Raw genomic sequence first — 17448 nt, forward strand, 5'->3', positions numbered from 1 at the left:
AGTCGTCCAAATTCACCCATTCTTCTCAGTTTAACTACTTTCAAGTAGTCTACTCATCATCACACAGACATCACAAGTATCACATGAAAGAGCTTTTTCTCAGCTTTTAAACGATGTTAGCCGATAATTGCTGTGTTGAGCGGTTTGCGATAAAAAGTAAATAATATAATTCAATTTAATCATACATTCTACTGAAGGTTTTATGGCCCATGATCTCCCTACCCATTCATATCGGTGGAATACTTCACGAACCCTTCTTTTAACACATGACAAACCATATATAAGAATAAACAGCAGACCTTACCGAACACAAAGGTGTAAAACAGTCCCCTGTACAGTTAGCTGTTCCAGAGTAATCCAGTTTCGAATTTGCAGTAAATTTAGACATGCATGGATGTCTCCAAATTTGGGCTTTAAGTTTTACAATGTGTTTAAATTGTTCCACATGATTTCATAATGGGCCAAATACAAAATAAATGTTACAAATATCGCCTAGATATTGGTAAATCAGAGGACAACTGACTAACAGTTTGTGAAAGTAGCCTTAATGATCACAAAATGCTAAGCATGCATCTAGGCTATTTGAGTTTCTTAAAGCTGAGCTGTGCTTAAATTGTTCAATACATGATTTCATAGCAGGCCAAATATAAAATAACTGTTATATGTAGCCTAGATATCTGTAATTATTAGATGATCAGAAGATTTACAGTTCTATGTAATATGTCATTTTTCATGTTTTTGTCATGTTTCATACAGTGATGCAGGTCTACTGCAGTGAATAGACTAAATACAACTTTGATCATTTTTATATGCTATAGCTTTGATCATTTTTATATGCTATAGTCTACTTTGGCCTTGGTGCCCTGACATGTGGCCTTTGTGCCCCCCACCAAATATGCCCAACTGAAGGCCAAGTGGCCTTGCCCCCAGAATCGTGAAATTCCAAGCCTGCATACAACCCAAGATTGGCTGAGTTACAAGGTCAAGTTTCACATCAAAACATAACTGATTTTGTGGGGCTGAACCAGGGCTGAGTGTCGCCGCCCCCTCCCCCAGCCAGCCCACCGCCGCAACTGCCCCTGCCCATCCCACCCCGTCCCACCCTTGCACGCACACATTAGAATGAACTACAGTAGATGGAACTTGCTGTCATCAGTTTCACATCAAAAATAAAAGATTGACTGAGATATGATCACACTTGCTGTGATTTAAACATAGAGGTCAAGAATTGACGTCATAGGGTGTGTTGAACTCGGCTTGGCCCAAGGATTCCAATGATACCTCATTTTGCCATTCGGGTCAACAGGTCAAAAGTTAAGTCTGTGAACACACGTCCAACTTTGGCCTGTTGGTGGCGCTACAGCGTTTGAGGTACCGGCATGAAACTTGGTGAAATTAATTATTGGGCTGTCCCCAATCAGTGTGCAAAATTGTATAACTTTTTACCAGACGGTTCTATGGGCTGCCATTGACTTCCATTGCAGAATAATGCACATTAGCAACTACTGGCCAAAATGCATTTTTGTCAATTACAGAGCCCCCTAGAGGTCAAAGGTCACCAGATTTCTTGAGTGTCCTCCCGATGGGCTCAAAGGTGCATGTACTATGTTTGGTTTTGATACATGAAAGCGTTGCTGAGATATGAGCTCATTTCCTGTTTGGCGGCTTCACAGCAAATTTCGATTGCCCGTTATGGGCCAATGCTTCTGTCAATAATTCCAGAAAATTAAGCAGTGATAAGGCATGGTCTGAGGATGGTCTGTGCCAATTTTGGTGAAAATCAGATGAAATTTGTGAACTGTGAAAACTTGTTCGTGTTTTTGATTAAATCCAATATGGCGGCCGAATCAATTACGATGACATCACAAGTTGGCCTGGGTCGGCCTAAGGACCATCAACAGTAGTACTAGACACCACTAGTGCGTTTTAATTCTAAGCACAACTGCTGCTACAGGCCAAAAGGCATGTTTCTTAATTACAGCGCCCCCTAGAGGTCAAAGGTCACCAGATTTCTTGAGTGCTCTACAGATGGGGTCATAAGTCCATGTACTAAGTTTGGTTATGATAGATGAAAGGGTTGCTGAGATATGAGCTCACTTCCTGTTTGGCGGCTTCGCCACATATTTCGATTGGTTGTTACGGGCGAACGGTTTTAGTTCCGAAGACAAAAATCGATAACTTTTGTGCGGATTGGTCTGAAGATCATATGTATTAAGTTTCGTTAAAATCGGACAAACTATGTGAGGCGTGAAACTTTAGTTTCACTTTCGATAAAATCCAATATGGCGGAAAATCCATCATGGCGGAAAATGACGTCATAGGGTGCGTTGAACTCGGCTTGGTCCAAGAATTCCAACGATACCTCATTTTTGACAATCAGGCAAACGGGTCAAAAGTTACTTGCGTGAACGCACGTCCAAATTTGGCCTGTTGGTGGCGCTAGAGTGCTTGAGGTGCCATCATGAAACTTGGTGACATTAATCATGGGACTGTCTCTAATCAGTGTGCCAAATTTCACAACTTTTTACCAGACGGTTCTATGGGCTGCCATTGACTTCCATGGCGGAAGAAAGTTGCATAATAAATATAGCTGCAAGCAGCAATGAGGGGGCCAAGCAGTATAGGCCGGAGTAGCCACGGCGACAAGATAGAACTCAGCAGACACTCGCGATCAACACTTTCAACAAGTGTCACATCAAACATAACTGATTTTGTAGGGCTGAAACAGGGCTGAGTACTGCCACCGCCTCCGCCAGCCAGCCCCCCACCTAATCACCCCTGCCCGCCCCACCCTACCATGCACGCATTAGAATGACTGGATGGAATATGTTGTCATCTGTTTCACATCCAAAAATAAAAGATCGATAAAACACATCGCAACTACAGATCAAAATGCAACATTGCTAATTGCAGCACCCCCTACAGGTCAAAGGTCACCAAATTTCTTGAGCGTCCTCCTAATGGGGTCATGAACATATGTAGTAAGTTTGGTGATGATACATGGCAGGGTTGCTGAGATATGTGCTCACTTCCTGTTTGGCCGCTTCGCCGCAAGTTTCGATTGGCTGTTACAGCCGAATGCTACTGTCAATCGTTCCAAAAAGCGATGCACTGATAAGGCATGGTCTGAAGATGTTCTCTGCCAATTTTGGTGAGGATCCGCTGAAATTTGTGACCTGCGAAAATTCGTACGTGTTTTTGATTAAATCCAATATGGCGGCCGAATCAATTACGATGACATCACAAGTTGGCCTGGGTCGGCCTAAGGACCTCCAACAGTATTACCAGACACCACTAGTGCGTTTTAATTCTAAGCACAACAGCAGCTACAGGCCAAAAGGCATGTTTCTTAATTACAGCGCCCCCTAGAGGTCAAAGGTCACCAGATTTCTTGAGCGTCCCCCTGATCGGGTCCTGAGTCCATGCACCAAGTTTGGCTTTGATACATGCAAGGGTTGCTGAGATATGAGCTGACTTCCTGTTTGGCAGCTTCGCCACATATTTCGATTGGCTGTTACGGGCGAACGGTTTGAGTTCCGAAGACGAAAACGAATAACTTTTGTGAGGCTTGGTCTGAAGATCAAGTGTGTCAGATTTGGTGTCGATTGGACAAAATTTGTGACCTTTGAAGACTTTTTAGTGTTTTTGATGAAATCCAAAATGGCGGAAAATCCATCATGGCGGAAAATGACGTCATAGGGTGCGTTGAACTCACCTTGGTCCAAGGATTCCAACGGTACCTCATTTTTCAAAATCGGATCAACAGGTCAAAAGTTACGTGCGTGAACGCACGTCCAACTTTGGCCTGTTGGTGGCGCTAGAGCCCTCGAGGAGCCGACATGAAACTTGGTGAAATTAATCATGGGACTGTCCCCAATCGGTGTGCCAAATTTCACAACTTTTTACCAGACGGTTCTATGGGCTGCCATAGACTCCCATGGCGGAAGAAAGATGTTAAATAATAATAATAGTAAGAAATCATAGAAACACAATGGGGCTTCGCAGCTTCGCTGCTTGGCCCCCAATAAGAAAAGATAGAAACACAATGGGTGCCTTCGCAGCTTCGCTGCTTGGCCCCCAATTACAACATGAATGTATTGAAACATGACATGATATGCCATGTTTTAGGGGGCTGTCTTTTCTGGACAGTTCTACGAAAGGTTATACTGCTTTCTGAATTACCCCAGTCAAAGTATTTACACAAATAAAGTAGGCCTACCTTGATTTTCTGTAACCCTTACAATTTACCTTTACTTATCCTTTTTGATAAGCATCAAGATGATCAGTGTGATTTTTGTCTTACTAATCTTAATGCCCTCAATTAAAAGAACTATTTTTGCAATTTTCACTTTCTCCCACAATTTCTTCGCAACAAACAGCTAAAAACACCGCAACTTCCATCGCAATTTTTTAGAAAAGTTGTCGCGAAATCCTGGAGGGACTGGTGTATCCTACCCGCCGACCGAAGCAGGATCAGTTTACAGCACAGAGGCAGGCTAACGAAACGCTAGAGATTGTTGCAAATGTAATGGGTACCGCAGTAGCGGCACCGTGCTAGCAGATAGTAACTCCTGAAAATCAGGAAAGAAGAATGAGACAGGGCAACAGCTTCTTGATACGTTCAAAGTCTCTGGAGTTATCTTTATTTCACATTTTCTTTCAGTAAGTGCCTTTGTTTCATTAATCATCTTTACTGTTAAATCCATGTTCACATTAGAATGAGTTCCAATTGCAATTTTCATACAAAATCCCATAGCAATATATTCTATACAGTATTAAACACATGTTCTCATATTTCTTTGTCTCTCTCTTTTACACTGTGCTTAATATCAGATACATAAATCATGGTCTAATTAACCCAATAGCAAATCTAAATACATTCATTGGCTTTTAAGATCAGGATGTGACAATATATGTCATTATAATCAGTACTAATTTAACACTTCGCTGTATCAAATGCTCAGAGCCACTATTAACAACTTCATGTTCAGTTAACTTCAAACATGTAATGGCCACAGTAACTACTGACCATCTTAACATAAACTCATATACACATTTGCACATTGGCTTAACAAAAGGCTTCATGCGCGAGCCGCACTAACATTAACCACAGCACTATTCATATTCCAGAAAGTGGGAGAACACGTGTGCGCCACGATAGCAATCCGTACTATTAAAGTGAATGCATCAACGTCCTTTGCTAGCTCCAATCTTTTAGAATTAGCATTTCCGTTTCAGGATATCAAACATAATCAAAACCACCTTCTTATCACAAAACTACTTGGCCAGAGTAGCTAGCTAACATTCTAACATGGTTTCATACTATTTTAGTGTTGTGTAACACTTTACCAACCTGAAAATCAGGAAAGAAGAATGATACAGGGCAACAGCTTCTTGATGTTCGAAGTCTCTGGAGTTATGAGAATAGGCCTTTATCACGGCAGCCGAAGTAGGAAGTGAACAGCCCTGTTCCAGTGTGAGCACAGGTGTTTCTAATTAAGTTTCAGATTTGGCCACAGTTACTTCAACCAGAGGCCTCGTTAATGTTTTTAGGAACACCTGTGGTTTGCCTGCCAACAGGAAAGTGAACAGCCCTGCTTCAGCTGCCGTGATAAAGGCCTATTTTCAAACAACCCACAGGGAAATCGCTACCGCAAGTCTGCCCCCTGCTGGTATAGAACGAGTACAACAAAGGAAATCACCCTTTTTAAATGCATACATTTTACATGTATTTTCAGCAACCCTTGTTACTCCAAAATAAAACATTACCTTGTATTCACAGAAAAATATATTTAAAGTAAATTACAATTAACAAAACAAAGGTAACATTTTTGTGGACGTCACACAAACGTGTGTATAATCCAGTCAGACTAGGCAATAACATATTTGCTGCCGCTAGGGTGCGTCTAGATTTCTAGTCTATTAAAATTAGCTTTGAATTTAATCAATAAGATGGAAGATGTTTTATTGGGGGCCAAGCTGCGAAGGCACCCATTGTGTTTCTATGTTTTCTTACTATTATTATTACGCTTCCGTCATTGAAGTCAATGGCAGCCCATAGAATCGTCTGGTGAAAAGTTGTGAAATTTGGCACACTGATTGGGGACAGTCTCATGATTAATTTCACCAAGTTTCATACTGCACCTTTGAGCTTTTAGCGCCACCAATAGGCCAAAGTTGGACATGCGTTCACGCACGTAACTTTTGACCCGTTGACCCGATTGTCAAAAATGAGGTATTGTTAGAATCCTTGGACCAAGCCAAGTTCAACACACCCTATGACGTCAATTTCCGCCATGATGGATTTTCCGCCATTTTGGATTTCATCCAAAACACTAAAAAGTTTTCACAGGTCACATAGTTTGACCGATTTTCACGAAGCTTAGTACATATGATCTTCAGACCAAGCCGCACAAAAGTTATCCCTTTTCGTCTTCGAAACTAAAACAGCTCTCCCGTAACAGCCAATCGAAATTTGTGGCAAAGCCGCCAAACAGGAAGTGAGCTCAAATCTCCGCAACCATTTCATGTATCATAACCAAACTTATGTAGTACGTGGACTCAGGACCCCATCAGGAGGATGTTCAAAAACATTGGTGACCTTTCACCTCTAGGGGGTGCTGCAATTAGGAAAAATGCGTTTTGGCCTGTAGCTGCTGTTGTGTTTGGAATTAAAATGTACTAGTGGGGTCTGTTAATACTGTTGGAGGTCTATAGGCTGACCCAAGCCAAATTGTGATGTCATCGTAATTGATTCGGCCACCATATTGGATTTAATCAAAAACACCTAAAAGTTTTCACAGGTCACAAAGTTTGTCAGATTTTCACGAAACTTGGTGATCGTCAGACCAAGCCTCAAAAAAGTTATCCCTTTTTGTCTTCAAATCTAAAACGTTAGCCCGTAACAGCTAATTAAAATAGTCGGCAAAGCCGCCAAACAGGAAGTAAAGTGATATCTCAGCAAGGTTTTCTCGTATCAAGACTAAACTTGTGCTCAGGACCCAATTAGGAGGAGGCTCAAGAAATTTGGTACATTTTGACCACTGTGTGGTGCTATAATCACAGGAAGTAGGCTTATATCTCAGCAATGCTTACACATATTGAAACCAAACTTGGTACATGGACTTGAGACCCCATCCTGAAGACGCACAATAAATTTCAAGTCTTTTGACCACTAGGTGGGCGCTATAATCACAGGAAGTAGGGTCATATCTCAGCAATGCTTTCACATATAGAAACCAAACTTGGTATATGGACTTATATGGGATCCTATCCTGAGTACACACAATACATTTGGTGACCTTTGTCCATTAGGGTGGCGCTAGAGATATAGGAAATTAGCTCATATCTCAGCAACGCCTTTACGTATCGAAACCAAACTTGGTATATGGACTCAGGACCCGATCCTGAGGACACACAATACATTTGGTGTACTTTAACCACTAGGGACGCTATAATTAGGAAAACTTTTTCGTATCGGCACCAAACTTGGTACGTTGATTCGTGAACACATCCTAAGGACCCACAATTAATTTGGTGTGATTTGACCACTAGAGGTGCTATAATTATCAACACTTTCACCAATTTAAACCAAACTTGGTATGTGGTCTTGAGGACACACAATAAATTCAGTGACCTTTGAATCCAGTCCAGTCCAGTCCCAACTCCTGCTCAACTGCTTGGCCCCCTCATTGCTGCTTGCAGCTATATTTTTGATATAATTTGCATGTAGCCTATGTATTCTCTATTGGGTTGTAATCAAAATTAAGTTTTAAATAAAGTTAACACGTTTTCTGAAAATTTTGTTCCATGTGCCCTTTTTTTAAATTTGAGCCCCTGCCCCTTCAAAGGTCTCTGCCCCCCCCTGGTATAATGGCAGAGCCAGTGAAGAAGCAGCGAAAACCCTTGACGGAAGACGCAAAGAAAAGGAAAAGAGCTTCAGACCGAGCAAGGGGGAGTTTCGTAGAGAAAAAGCATCAGGCTTGCCTGGTGTCCCCTTAACCGTCTATACCCCAGTAGAATTCCTACAACAATGCCCCAGATTCCTGGGAATTCTAAGAGAAAAGGGCAATTTGAGAAACATTTCAAATAACCAAGAATAACTAAAAATCAAGAATTAAGAATTATATATTCATGTTTCCCATAGACGGCCATAGGCCTACTCACTTACAGTCTCAAAGTCTTTCACTAACAAAAAGTTATAAATATGGTTCACATATTTCTGTATTAGAAGCTGGGAAACAAGATACTGAGTACTGATTTCATTGAAATAGACTGGCATATCTTGCACTTATTTGGGATTTAGCTGGACAGTGAGCCTTGCAGCTAAAAAATTATGAGGATATGAACTAACGTAGTTTCCAGAAGCATAGCATGAAATCGCGGACTCATTTGATAAGCATGTCACCAAGAACAGGGACTGTTAAACCTGACATGGATTTACGTTTTGTTTTATATGCACATCATGTTATATAATTTATCTAAACTTGATCAGTTGATGATGATGAACCTGTTGCACTCGTTCACTAACCTTCAACCTATCCTGTGCTAACATTACAAGTCTCAGACTAACGTTACATCAGTGAAGGTAGCAAATTAGCAGGCTTTTTTGTAATCACAAAGATGACGAGACATTGGCCTACTTGTATACAAATACATTTTCCTGACATCCATAAGCAGAAAACACAACGGCGATTCCCGCTTTGGTTATTAGTCAACATAAAAACTCATTTAGAGAGACATACATAAGTAGTAGTTTCTGTTGGAAGACTCATTGCTGTTGGAAGACTCATTGCACTTTGATATTACTGCGCCAACGGAAATGGGGGCTGTTTAAATTTGGTTGTAGTCTCCGCGAGACCTTGCTTTACTGTCTATGCTTCAGGCTCAAATATTGAGTGGAAGTTTATACGCGGTTGTGAGGTGTCTGAAAAAATAGTTCCACAATAGCAAATAACACAGCTGGAAATCATATATTGCGCCGATATATTTGTTTTAATAATCAACGAACACCACTAATCACTCGGTGAGTTGCACAGTTTTGAAAACAAACGTTAAGGTTTGTTTCAAGGACATGTTTGTGCATGCCCATAAGCAGCCACTCTGAAGCAGTAAAGGTCAAAACGAGTCAGAAAAGTCAAGACGGGACCAATCGTCAAAAGTTCGGTGTCCACCACTCTAGCCAGAAAAGGGACTCAAAGTGTTAAATACCGGTATTATCCTTTAACAAAGTCGTTTGCAATGAATTACTGGTAATATGCATATGGTCACTGCACAACAATCTAGAAACAATGTGAATCGCAGCCAGACAAACTGACGCAGCAAAGTTTGCAAAACATTTGTGTCACTGCCCTGGACTGTCCATGCCATGAGTCCATTTCTGTTATTGACTCATATCTGGTTGGGCATCACACCAAAGGCAATTACAGAGTCCTACTGTACTACTGTGTTACAATATATCTATCAGCTCAACATGTCTGCAGTAGCTATCGCTCAAATTAACACGGCCTCAGGGGGAGTAGAACAATATTATACAGATGATGATGGTGATGGTGGTGATGATGATGATGATGGTGGTGATGATGATGATGATGATGGTTATGGTGATGGTGATGGTGATGGTGATGATGATGATGATGGTGATGAGGATGAGGAGGATGATGATGATGATGGTTATGGTGATGATGGTTATGGTGATGATGATGATGGTTATGGTGATGATGGTGATTATGATGGTGATGATGATGAGGATGATGATGGTGGTGTTGATGATGATGGTGATGATGATGAGGATGATGATGGTGGTGTTGATGATGATGGTTATGGTGATGATGGTGATGATGATGATGATGGTTATGGTGGTGATGATGATGATGATGATGATGGCCGATTGTAATTAGTGTATTACTCCTTATCAAATGCAAAAACAAGCTGAACTGGAAGGCATCATTTCAAAGGCTCTCTGAAATTTTGTAACCAGCTCTCACTAACAGTATGCGGTAGTGGTGTAAGGAGATACACATGTTGCTCTGAGTTAAGGAAAGCCTCATCTTCTTTCTGTCTGTCTGTCTGTCTCTCCTGTCCTCTCCTGTGATGATTTATTCATGTTTTAAGTAAAGCTTCATCCTCTCTATGTCTGTCGTAGCTCCAGTGCCTGTCTCCCTGCCTCCCTGTCTCCCTGCCTGCCTGTCTGTCTCTCCTGTGTGGGTCCTGAGACACCAGCGGGTTCCGGAGCACCATGGGTGTGGCCACCAAAGAACCCCGTGAGCCTTGCTGCTCCAAATTCAGGTCAGGGGCAGCTAATGAGAATTGATGGTGGCACACCTTGGCGAAACACACACACAAAAACAATAGCGGGACGCCCTGGGGGTTATGACACACACACACCAAAGCATCAAACGTATACACATGCATAAATGAATACTTACACAACATTATTATGTGTGTGTGTGTGTGTGTGTGTGTGTGTGTGTGTGTGTGTGTGTGTGTGTGTGTGTGTGTGTGTGTGTGTGTGTGTGTGTGTGTGTGTGTGTGTGTGTGTGTGTGTGTGTGTGTGTGTGTGTGTGTGTGTGCGTGTGCCTTTGACCCAGAGCCCTTTGAGTCCTAGAGTGCTTTAATGTTTAACTCTTGCAAACTGCAGGCAAACCAGAGACACATAGGCCTATGCCTATGTCTCAGTGTGTGTGTGTTTGTGTGTGCCTATGCCTATGTCTCAGTGTTTGTGTGTGCCTATGCTTATGTCTCAGTGTGTGTGTATGTGTTTGTGTACATAAGAGGTGTGTGCACAGATGCAGGTCATATAATCTGCCCTGTCATGCTTTGTCAGCATTTAGTGATGTTTATGGGTTTACAAAACACACACAGACATACACATATACACACTTATTTCTCAGTACAATAGGAACCATTACATGTCGCTAATGGAGTTAACCAACTTACCCCTTTTCTGACGTGTGTGTATGTGTTTGTGTGTGTGTGTGTGAGAGAGAAAGAGAGAGAGAGTGTGTGTGTTTGTGTAAATTTGTGTTTATTTTTAGCAAGTGTGATGTAAATAATTTGATCTGTTCTTTGCTTAGCTCATTTTGGCTAACATTGTGTGTGTGTGTGTGTGTGTGTGTGTGTGTGTGTGTGTGTGTGTGTGTGTGTGTTTACCTCCTGCAGCTGTTCCTGATGTCGATGTCGTTCGTCTACTTTGCTAAAGCGTTCGGGGGCTCCTATATGAAGAGCTCGGTCACTCAGATCGAGAGACGCTTCGACATCCCCAGCTCCATCATCGGGGTCATCGATGGCGGCTTTGAAGTTGGTGAGGATTCACACACACACACCATACTTGACTGTGATGGGTTGATTGTTAGTTAGTCAGATAGATAGATAGATAGATAGCTATAGACAGACAGACAGACAGATAGATAGTGGTCCACGAGCAGCGTAAAATATAATATAGATGAGTTGTTTGCAATATTGAACCAACTTGTATGTAAATCCAAACAGTTCTGCAACACTGCCCATGGAAGCTATGCCAGTTTAAATCATATGAATTCTCAGACACAATAAGCAAGGTGCAAAGACAATAAGCAAGGTTGTTCAGTGAGTGGGTCTATTGTGTAATATACTGTTGTAGGTCTACTTTTAGCTAGGTGGTCTAGGTGAAAAAGTTTGAGAAACACTGGTTTAATCTAATCTTATAACCATAGTACTTCTGACTGACGGATTCAAAAGCAATTTGATTGAGTGAGAGATTGATTGGTTGGTTGGTTGGTTGATTGATTGATTGATTGATTGCCCCCTCAGGTAACCTGCTGGTCATCGCCTTTGTGAGCTACTTCGGGGCGAAGATGCATCGTCCACGGCTCATTGGAGCAGGATGCCTCATCATGGCCGCCGGATCATTCTGCACCGCCATGCCACACTTCCTTCAGGGACCGTGAGTCACAGACACACACACACACACACACACACACACACACATACACACATACACACAAACACACCAGACACACACACACACACACAGACACACACACAGACACATACAGTTAAGAACAAAATGATTCATACCCCAGGCAAAAATGTATTTAATGTAGATTTTCTCTTGACCAATATGTTTGTTCTGATTGAAAATGACACTGCCACATGCCCCTCTATGTCTCCACAATGATTGTAGACCACACCTTTTTAGCAGCAAACAGGTTTTTGAGGCAGGAATTATTTGCCATCACTCTAGTCTGGCCTTGTGCTCACTTTTGTGACGGATTTAGGTCTAGACTCTGGCTGAGCCACACTAAAATGCCCCAAAAAAAAGTAACTTTTACTTAAAGTACATTTTAAATGAACTACTTTTTACTTTTACTTGAGTACATTTTCAGATTGCAAATTTGACTTGTTCTTGAGTAATATTTCATCAAAGTATTGGTCTGTGTATTATATATATATATATATATAAAATATTTTAGAACTTTTTCCACCTCTACGCCCACACACGCACACACACACACTCCACAGTGTCTGCTTTATAGGTCACCTGTGTATTTCATACCTGTGGTATAAGTCAGCCTTACATGTCAAGACACAATATGGGTGTTCAGATGTATGGACTACTTCAAAGCTGCAAAGGTCAATTTGACTTTACCCTCTTCTCAAATGTCTGTTTAAACAACCATGACACATTCACAGAGTCCTGACAATTAATACCCCCTGTAAATGCTCTGCAAACACACAAACACACACACACACACACACACACACACACACACACACTCACCCAAAGCCTTTTAAAGCTAATTAGTGGTGTAGTTGTCGTTTATGGAGATAAAGACCCATTGGCTTTTAACAGAGATCAAGGCCATTAGTAATCTCTCTATTGTGCTTCCTGAAAAGCTCATAAACTGAAAAAGATTTACTTCCCAGATTTGTTTATGTTAAGCAATTAGAACTAAACTCCTTCATTACAGTCAGTCAATAGAGTCAGTCCAAGAACAGGCCTGTCAATATTCTGTTTGGTATATCCACACGCCAATCACTAAGATCAAGCATGACTTACATCTGTGCATATATGTGTGTGTGTGTGTGTGTGTGTGTGTGTGTGTGTGTGTGTGTGTGTGTGTGTGTGTGTGTGTGTGTGGTGTAGGTATAAGTATGAGACGACCATCTCCCAGTCTGTAGAGGTCAACTCTAGCCAGACCATCCTGCCGTGTCTCAGCAGTGCGGAGCAGGCCAAGGAGGACGAGCCACCGTCCGCTCTGAACCAAGCAGGTATTACAAGGACCTCCTGTCCTGCCCTCTCACCTGTCTCAGGTGTCTTATGTCCTGCCCTCTCTCCTGTCTCAGGTGTCTCATGTCCTGCCCAATCACCTGTCTCAGGTGTCTCATGTCCTGCCCACTCACCTGTCTCAGGTGTCCTCTCTCTTTGTCCTGGTTTCTCAACTGTCCAGTCATCTGTCCTCTATTCTACCCGTCTCCAACTGGTCAAACCTGTCCTCTGCCTATTTGACCTGTTTTCTATCTTCTACCTGTATCACCTGTCTTGTATCTAATCAGTTTCTCCTTGTCTCACCTTTCCTGTGTCGGTCTCACCTGTCCTCTACCTGTCTCACCTCTCTCATACTGCCTTACCTGTCCAGTACTTCTCTCATACCTGTCTCAGCAGTCTTGCACCTGTGTTACCTGTCCACTACCTCTCCTGCATCCCCTCTCCCATCTCACCTGTCCTCTCCCTGTCTTACCTGTGTGTGTGTGTGCGTAGAGTGTGAGAAAGCATCCGGCTCGTCCATGTGGATCTATGTGTTCATGGGGAACATGCTACGGGGCATCGGCGAGACTCCCATCATGCCCCTGGGGGTGTCCTACCTGGACGACTTCGCCCGTGAGGAGAACACGGCATTCTACCTGGGTAAGACCAACGTCCTCAGGTGTTCACTAGGGCACCAGCAGGTCTCCAATAGTCTCCAATAGTCTCCACTAAACCCTGGCCTTTTATTGTCAGCGCTCCCTCAGGCCAGGTGTCCTGTTGTACATAATTAATGGACGAGGGTGAGAGGCAAAGAACTTTTTTTTTACCAGATCTACTTCATAGGTGTCCCATTATTCAGAACTAATAGCCACCCAACCAGCCAATCAGAAAAGAGTATTTCTTCTCTCTGGTTGATAACATGAAATAAATGCATATCTCTTATTATTCCGTTTAACACCATAATTAAAGCAATTAAACACTCAATGTTTAGTGGAAGTAGCCTGGTAAACCAGAGCCTGGAATCTTTCAGATTAAGGGTCTGGCCACGAGTAATGAAAATGGCCCAATTTGAGGGGCGGCACCAAGCATGCATTTGAAACTCTCACTGCACGCAGTTGGATAACGCTACGACCAATCACAACAATTCATCAGTGTCAGTCATCAGTGTAGCTCGCCTTTGTCCTGCCTACACCGATTTGATTGGTCCCTCTCGCTCGAGAGATAGAAGAAATTTGGATCATTGCTCGTGGCCAGAGTATCTTGCGGGCACAATTCAAATTGTGCTCTCGCGAGAACTCTGGATTTCCAGGGTATAGTGGAAGTATTATGATAGCAAAAATGTGATAAATAAAGACAATCATTCAGATCAAAGGATTTTAAGACATCAAAAAGGATGGTTTTACATTTCTGAAAATACTGCATATTGATCTCTCTCTCTCTCTCCTTCTCTCTCTCTCTCTCTCTCTCTCTGTCTCACTCTGTGTGTGTGTGTCTCTCTCTCTCTCTCTCTCATTCTCTCTCTCTATTCTCTCTCTATCTCACTTTGTGTGTGTTGTGTGTGTGTGTGTCTCTCTCTCTCTGCTAGCCTGTATCCAGACGGTGGGGATCATGGGTCCCATGTTTGGTTACCTTTTGGGGTCCTACTGTGCAAAAATCTATGTGGACATCGGCACTGTGGATTCAGGTGTGTGCTCCACCCTTCTCCTCCCTGTGTGTGTGTGTGTGTATGTGTGTGTGTGTGTGTGTGTGTGTGTGTGTGTGTGTGTGTGTGTGTGTGTGTGTGTCTGAGTGTGTGTGTGTGTGTGTGTGTGTGTGTGTGTGTGTGTGTGTGTGTGTGTGTGTGTGTGTGTGTGTGTGTGTGTGTGTGTGTGTGTGTGTGTGTGTGTGTGTGTGTGTGTGTGTGTGTGTGTGTGTGTGTGTGTGTCCACTCACTGTGGTCCAGCACTGCCGGTATGTTCTTTTACCTTCTCCTCCCTTTATCACTCTCCAGGCTGAAGGTGCCATAATAATCAGGTTCAGATGTCTGTGTGTGTGTGTGTGTGTGTGTGTGTGTGTGTTTCCTATGTAAGCAGACACACACATTTGATTTCTTTATTTGAATCCACCAATCAAATTTCTTACAGAAAGGATTAAAATATTCTCAGAGATGACACAGCTTTGACATTCAAATGTACATAAAGCATCGCCTACACCACCATGTACAAACTTACATGCATAGCCTAGGTCACTAATCTTTGCAAGGAAGTTAGTAATTTTTTCAAAAAAGGGTATGTCCATGTACAGATCATAGACACAACCTATTTCAAGGACTAGCACCTCCTTTCTATCTTACAAAACACACACACACTCACACACACACACACACACACACACACACACACACACACACACACCAGTCACAATGCAGACAAGCCGAAGCCATGACCCTTAGCCACAGATCCGTATCAGTGATGACCCGGGGTTTGAGCACCCCTCTAGTAATCAATGCAGCAACAAACTCTGAGAAAGAGGGAGAGAGAGAGAGAGAGAGAGAGAGAGGGGAGAGAAAGAGAGAGAAAGAGAGAGAAATAGAGAGATGCATAGAGAGAGAGGAGAGAGAAATAAAGAGAGAGATGCATAGAGAGAGAGGAGAGAGAGAGAAAGGCAAAGAGAGAGAGAGAGGTGGTGACTGTGTCACAGGTCAGTGATAGGGCTGTATAAGCGTGATATCCCTTTGCCTGGACTCCACTAGTTACACAAGTCAAGTGTACAAAGTGCAAGCTATCTTACATTGTTTACTTTGTCTACACACTTCCCAGTAATTAAACGAGGAATCCCGATATGAGGAAAGACCAGAGGATCAAGGACACCTCTGTAGCAGTCAGACTTGGCAAACCAATGGCTACACAGATCCCACTAATTAAAGTTAGGAATCCCGATGAGAAAAGACCAAAGAACACCTCTGTTGCAATCAAGCTTGACCAGGCAAGCCAAGCCAAGACAACACAACTTGTCCTTTTTTATCTTCTAATATGGTGTGTTGGTGTAGCATGTCTATCTATTTCCCATGAGGACAACATTTCATTAACATTTAAGGTGGCTATGTGAGATTGATAGCAATGTTTTGAATAAATACTATAGTCAAGTCTTCTAAATATTAAAGTTCTACATAATTCTAAATCAGTGTTTTTCAACACACCTGATGATAGAAAACATCAGCTAAAACAATGACTCAACTCCGCAGCTAATGTCTGACCAGCTGACCTAGTTCTTGGTCAGTCTGGCGCACACACACACAGGCTGATGAGAAACGTGCCCATTTTGAGTCTGAAAACTAATAGCACGCTATTTGATTATCCAGCTCCGGCTTTGGAAATAACCATGTCCACAGACAAGGTTGAGTATGGTGCATGATTTTATGAAAGTATGATGTATTGCGACATCAGAAGTAAGTCAAATTTGTAGTTTCTCATTCGATCCGCTACCCGATCTGGCAAACTTGCATAGTGCGGTTATAGCCGATAGAGGGCTGCAAAGCGAATGCAGAAGTGCTTTTCACCCTGTTATGAGTTGATGAACCATTGAAACGATTTTGGAAATCGTTTATTTTAAGGTGCAAAATAATCTTTGGTGTTGCTTTAAATGGACACTTGGGCATTTTACGGTTTTGAAAGCTTTTTGTGAACCATCAATTACTTCACACTGAAATAAGTTCATGTTCCCTGGGTCCAATGTTCTGAGGGTTCTATGTTCTCAGGGTTCTATGTTCCCAGGATCATACAGTATGTTCCCCATTTGTAGAGTGCTATGTTCCCAGGGTTCTAAGTTCTAAGTTCAAAGCTTTGCTTTGCAAGTCATCAATTACCTCACTCTGGAATAAGTTAATGTTCCCCAGGATCTAATGTTCATTCTATGTTTCCAGGGTCATATGTTCCCCAGACGATCATGGAACCTAATGGGATCATGACAAAAGGCACACATTCCTCAGTTCTACAATCCTATGCTCTCAGGGTCCTATGTTCCCTGGTTTTTGGGTCTGATGTTCTCGGAGCCCTATGTCCCTACGGCCCTATTTTCCCCAATTCTAGGTTCTTATGTTCCCAGGCCCTATGAGCCAAAGGGTTCTATGTTCCCCAGCTCTACATTGTACAGCGGAAACTCGAAAATGAGGTTCCACAACTTTGTGTTCACTTAACATGAGATGGACTATTGTGGTCTCTTAATATGAGATGGACTATTGT

General features: G+C 42.4%; 1 protein-coding gene across 2 annotated transcripts in view; it reads left to right on the forward strand.

The window, feature by feature from the left end:
* Window positions 1-17448, forward strand: part of slco1d1 (solute carrier organic anion transporter family, member 1D1) — a 45176-nt gene that overhangs the window by 17865 nt on the left and 9863 nt on the right. For both annotated transcript variants that reach the window (XM_048268319.1, XM_048268320.1), the window contains 6 exons: window positions 10145-10286; window positions 11159-11302; window positions 11791-11923; window positions 13127-13251; window positions 13742-13888; window positions 14814-14912. In XM_048268319.1, the coding sequence (XP_048124276.1) occupies window positions 10238-10286; window positions 11159-11302; window positions 11791-11923; window positions 13127-13251; window positions 13742-13888; window positions 14814-14912 (697 nt within the window). In that variant the 5' untranslated portion in view covers window positions 10145-10237. The remainder of the gene's footprint in view (window positions 1-10144; window positions 10287-11158; window positions 11303-11790; window positions 11924-13126; window positions 13252-13741; window positions 13889-14813; window positions 14913-17448) is intronic.

Source organism: Alosa alosa, chromosome 17, assembly GCF_017589495.1.
Source record: "Alosa alosa isolate M-15738 ecotype Scorff River chromosome 17, AALO_Geno_1.1, whole genome shotgun sequence".
Lineage (NCBI taxonomy): Eukaryota > Metazoa > Chordata > Actinopteri > Clupeiformes > Clupeidae > Alosa > Alosa alosa.